Raw genomic sequence first — 6,000 nt, 5'->3', positions numbered from 1 at the left:
TTAACTTTAGGTGACGTGGAAGTGCCAAGGAGGGTACCATTCATTAATGGTAGTGAGTTGAGGGGCACAACTTAGAAACTTGAAAAAGCAAGGTACATCTTAGAAACTCGAATACATATAGCTTAGAAAAACCCAAAAAGTAAATTTTGGTATTGTGCCTTATACAAGTGTTTTCTGCTTCACTCATCTAAAAATGGTCACTTGAGCAGACCCCGGCAAAAATAGCAGCAGTACAGTAAGTTTTCCTATTTCTCTCTTCTTGGCATGTTTAAATCTTCCATAAATTTTGATTTATTTTGTTCAATCTTCTTTATTGTATAGTGTAATTACCATAAAAATGGCTGCTTCAATGTGTTTTTCTGCTCACCTTAAACCTTATCCATGTCCAATACCTCAAAAATTTCCATCAAATTCAATTTTCTTTTCAAATTCCAAATCTTCCCCATTAATCTCCTTCTCATTAGCTCAAAATCCCAGTTCTTCTTCTTCTTCATTGTCATTTGATTCTGCCCATCAACTTCCCCCAAATTTTACTCCAAAACAACTGCTTGAAACTCTGAGGAAAGAGAAAGATGCAGAAATGGCACTCTGGGTGTTTGATTGGGCTTCAAAACAGTCTAATTTCATACCCACTTTGTCAATTATTGAGGAAATTCTTAGGAAGCTTGGAAATGAAGGGTCTTTTGATTCAATGAAAAGGGTTTTGGATGAAATGAAGGAATTAGGTTGTGAAATTAATGAAGGTACTTTCTTGATTTTCATTGATTCTTATGTTAATTGTGGTTTGTATGATGAAGCTGTTTATGTGATTGATATGATGGAGAAAGAGTATGGGGTTAAATGTGGGACTCATACCTTTAATTTCTTGTTGAATGTTCTTGTTGATGGGCATAAATTGAAATTAGTGGAAATTGTTCATTCAAAAATGGTAGAAAGTGGGGTTAAGAAAGATGTTTCCACATTTAATATATTGATTAAAGGGCTTTGCAAAGCTCATCAAATTAGGCCTGCCCTTATTATGATGGAGGAGATGGAAAGGTATGGATTGACCCCGGATGAGAAAACGTACACGACGATTATGCAGGGTTATATTGAGGAAGGGAATGTGGATGGCGCTTTGCGAGTTAGAGAACAAATGGTGGGAGCTGGTTGTGTTTCGACCAATGTGACTGTAAATGTTTTGGTGTATGGGTTTTGTAAGGAGGGAAGGATAGAAGAAGCATTGGGTTTTGTTCAGGAAAGGGTTGCTGAGGGATTTCATCCTGATCATTTTACATTTAACACTTTAGTTAGTGGTTTGTGCAAATTGGGTCATGTTAAACATGCACTTGAGGTGTTAGATGCTATGCTAGAAGAAGGGTTTGATCCCGATATATTTACCTATAATGCTCTTATATCCGGGCTGTGTAAAATGGGTGAAATTGAAGAGGCGATGGAAGTGCTTGAGTTGATGGTTTTACGGGGTTGCACACCAAATACTGTTACCTATAATACTCTGATTAACACCATGTGTAAAGAGAATCAAGTTGAGAAAGCCACTGAATTTGTGCGCCTTCTTACAAGCAAGGGAATTTTGCCTGATGTATGTACATTCAATTCTATCATACAAGGTCTTTGCTTGTCCAGAAACCACAAGCTTGCTATGGAGCTATTCAGAGATATGAAAAATGATGGGTGTCAGCCTGATGAATTTACTTATAATATGCTGATAGACAGCCTTTGTTCTAGAGGGAAAATTGATGAAGCTCTAAACTTGCTAAAGGAAATGGAATCAAGTGGTTGTGCAAGAAATGTGGTGACATATAATACATTGATTGATGGGTTCTGTAAAAACAAGAGGATAGAAGATGCCGAAGAGGTTTTTGATCAGATGGAACTGCAAGGGGTGTCAAGAAACCTGGTTACTTACAACACCCTCATTGACGGTCTTTGTAAAATTAAGAGGGTGGAAGATGCTGCTGAACTGATGGACCAGATGATAATGGAAGGGTTAAAACCCGATAAATTTACTTATAATTCCTTGCTTTCTCATTTTTGTAGGGCAGGAGATATTAAGAAGGCGGCAGATATAGTGCAAACAATGACTTCAAATGGGTGTGAGCCTGATATTGTTACTTATGGGACCTTGATTCAGGGGCTTTGTAAAGCAGGTCGAGTTGAGGTTGCCACTCGACTCCTTCGGAGCATTCAGATGAAAGGAATGATTCTAACCCCTCATGCATATAACCCCGTGATACAGGCTCTTTTTAGAAGGAGACAATCAAAAGAAGCGATGAGGCTTTACAGAGAAATGGTGGAGAAGGGTGACCCTCCAGATGCTGTAACTCATAAGATAATTTTTCGTGGTCTTTGTTCAAGTGGAGGTCCTATTGGAGAAGCTGTTGATTTTCTAGTTGAGATGCTGGAGAAAGGATTTATACCAGAGTTCTCTTCTTTTATGATGCTAGCAGATGGTCTTCGTTCACTAGGGATGGAAGATGCTCTAATGAAGCTTGTTCATATGATCATGAAACAAGCAAAGTTCTCAGAAAACGAGGTTTCCATGATAAAGGGTTTTATGAAAATTCGTAAATTTCAAGATGCTTTAGCTACCCTCGGTCGTATTTTGAATAGTCGTATGCCCCGAAGAAATTACAGGTGAAGGATGGTATGAGGTAACCTATTTCTTAAGCCGAAGCCTGAAACTAAGTAGCTGTGAGTCTTGTAACAACACAAATATCCTTGAGTTGATATTAGTTTTGTTAATAAATTCTTTTGTGCTTAAGCAAAGGGTTTGTTTATTTGTCAAGGTTATTAGTTAATTTTTAGGTTTCATTTGGTTCATATGCTACTCGTATATTATATGGTTCATGATAGATGAAATGCTGCTTTAATGAGAAATCCTGAGGCTTTGCTGCTAAGGGCCTGTTCTCTTACGTTGAAATTGAGTTGAGTTGAGTTGAGTTCAGTTTAGCTCCTAATTTCCTTCTCTTATACAATATTCATTTCACTTCAGTTCACTTCACTTCAGTTCAGCTCAGCTGAGTTCAGTTCAGCTCAGCTCAGCTTAGTTCAGTTCAGCTGAGTTCAGTCAATGAGAACAGGCCCTAAATTGTAAATTTCTGGTCTATATAACTCAACCTTATTCTTTTTTGCACATGAGTTTCTATATGAAAATTATATTTTTGCATTTGTTCTTCAATTTAAATTTTGCAGTTTTGGCATCAGACTTCTGTAATTTGTCTTTGATTATATACAGGGTTAAGATGTAAATAGTACTCCGTACATGTTTCACAGTTAAGGAATGTTGGACAAACAAGGGTTTTAGTGTGTAATGCACAACGCTTAAAAGCATAATCTTTTCCTCAGAAGCTTCACCTTTTCATCCAAATATATTAGTAAAGGAAAGTAAGTAACATAAAAAGTTACAGCAGTAACAATGTTTGGAGGAACATCCTCAAACCAAACTCTTAAACCATCACACATTCACACTCTTTACTGCTAACATTTGCTAAAATGTGAGCAACACCATTCCCCTTCTTCCCAACAAGGGAAAAATATATTGAAGAGCACAGTTGACCAAGGTGAAGGATATCACCCACGATGTTCCCAAGGCTCGACTTCTCGCGTTTTTTATTCTTCAGCTTGTAAAAGAGCGCTAAGCAATCCATCTCAAGCACTACGTTACGAAGACTCGCTTCCAAAGCAATATTAAGAGTATGCATTCATCTTGGTACATAATAAGAATGTTTTGATATTGCTTCATGATGTTGGATATGCAAGATTTATTTTTGTATTTGCTTTTCAATTTCATTTTGCAATGACGGGTCGGCTCATATATTTTTGACCAATTTATGAAATGAAAAAAAAAATCTTACTAACCTTGCTGGCATGGCATATGCATGAGTTTTGTTTATAAAAGGTTGACATAAGTCCAACACAACACGACACGACCGTTACTTGACCCATTTTTGACATAATACGAAGTATGGCCCGGCCCACTCTGTGCTGACCTTTTAGGTACATGGCCATAATTTGTGTCAAAGTTGTTCTGTTCTTTAGCCTTTGTAAAACTAGATGATTTTCTGAAGTCTTCTTCCGATTGTGGCTCCATTTAAACTTTGTCTTTAATTTTACCTCCAAAAGAATACTTGATTTGTTATAGTTATAGGCTTAATGGTGGCAAACGAGTTGAGTTGTGTACTTGTGTTGTATTCATGTTCAAAGTTAAACAGGTTGGGAAATCTCAACACTAACTTGACCCATTAATAAAATGTGTCGTGTTATGTTGACTTGTTTAATAAACATGTCGGAAACCCTTGACACTAAATTGCTTTTTCCATATTCGGTTTATGTCATGTTGTCGTATTATATAAAAAGTGTTAGCCTCGTACGAAATATGTTTCATTAATTCCATAAATTATTTGTTTTTTTTCTTAGGCGGGTTGAGTCGTGTTAGTTATGAATTGGAAATCTCAACACAAACTCAACTTGCTTACGTGCGATGTTGTGTTGACCTGTTTAATTGAACATATTGTAAACCCTTGACACTAACTCGATTTTTTTCGTGTCTCAATTGTTTCGTGTTGTCGTATCATATTAGTTTTTGCTGGCTCTAATTTTAGTCACTGTTAATATGTTTGTGGTGTGAATAATGAAAGTTAAAATCATCGTTTTTTTGGCTCTACAAAAAAAAAAAAAAAAAAAAAATCCACATACCTCTTCGACAGTCCAGTCCCTTTTTTGCAATACTAAATTACTCCCTCTGTCCCTATTTTTTTGCCCCATTTGACTGGGCATAGTCTCCAAGACATGTATTAAAATGCCTATATCTTTATTTTCATACACATAAAAATTATAAAAACGTGATATTAATAAAATATACAACGAGACGAATCTAACAAGACCACTCGTGACTAAATTATTTTTTATATATTAACGGTAATTTATGGTCAAAGTTTGACCCCAAAAATAGCAATGGAGCAAAAATAAAGGGACGGAGGGGGTACTAGGTAGTCCAGTCCCTTATTTGCAACATTGGGCAAAGTTTAGTTCCTTGTTTTATACAGTACGTAGTAATTTCTTAGTGTTACTGCAGTACTTGCCTATTTGGTCTACCTCTCGCTTTAATTTAATACTAGATGTAAGCCCGTGCGATGCACGGTTTTTAAATATTTCATTTTTGTATATATATATATATATATATATATATATATATATATATATATATATATATATATATTTGTAATTTCTGAATATTTTTTGTTTTTATTTTCTATTCTATTATTTTAACATTAATTTATGATAAAATATTTTGTTAAGTTTTAAATTATTCTTATTCAAATTTCACGTATATAGAACTTGAATTTATAAATCGAAATAAATATTATCTCATTCATTGGATAGTTAGATAAAATCATTAAATCAAAACATATTTTTTAATTTCTAATTATTTGTTAAAATAATATAAATCCTAATGTAAAAGATAATATAATAGATAATTTTTGTTTTTTTTCATTATTTAAATCTTAAATTACTATTTTTTGTTTTCAATTCTCAAATTTCATTTGTTAACTTTTTTCTTAAATGGCGACTAAAAATATAAATTCTAAATTAATAAATAAATATAATTTTTCATTGGTCGAAATATTACTTTTGTTTATGTGGAGTGCGATGCACGAATTTTCATATACATTTTGTATATAAATATTTTTTTGGTGATATCTTAATTGTTTTCTTGCATTATAAGTTTTAAAATTTTTGTATGAAAATATCATATCATCAGATATTTGCATAAAACCATTAACATCAAATGATAATTTCTATTTTTTAAATATCAAAATATAATTTTTAGATTTTTCTTTTTAGTTTTGTAACAAATAAAAATGATAAAATTTAGTGTTTTTAAATAATTAAAATCCTAATAAATTACTATTCGTCGTTTTTACCTACGTGGCAAAAATTTAAAATTTCATTCGTCACTTTTGTTTAGGTGGCGAGTGATTTTTTTAATTCTAAAAT

General features: G+C 33.6%; 1 protein-coding gene across 1 annotated transcript; it reads left to right on the top strand.

The window, feature by feature from the left end:
* Positions 1 to 253: 253 nt before the first annotated feature.
* Positions 254 to 2,900, top strand: LOC145612068 (uncharacterized). The gene has a single exon (XM_081667445.1). The coding sequence runs from the start codon at positions 338 to 340 to the stop codon at positions 2,639 to 2,641; it is 2,304 nt and encodes a 767-aa protein (XP_081523571.1). The 5' UTR covers positions 254 to 337; the 3' UTR covers positions 2,642 to 2,900.
* The last annotated feature ends 3,100 nt before the right edge of the window (positions 2,901 to 6,000 follow it).

The sequence above is a fragment of the Chenopodium album genome, chromosome 24, assembly GCF_948465745.1.
Source record: "Chenopodium album chromosome 24, dcCheAlbu1.1, whole genome shotgun sequence".
Taxonomy (NCBI): Eukaryota; Viridiplantae; Streptophyta; class Magnoliopsida; order Caryophyllales; family Amaranthaceae; genus Chenopodium; species Chenopodium album.
The sequence above is the reverse complement of the archived record's forward strand: the minus strand, read 5'-3'. Positions and strand labels throughout refer to the sequence as shown.

Coding starts and splice junctions, on each gene's coding strand:
- LOC145612068 (XM_081667445.1), top strand. CDS start 338: ATGGCTGCTTCAATGTGTTTTTCTGCTCACCTTAAACCTTATCCATGT.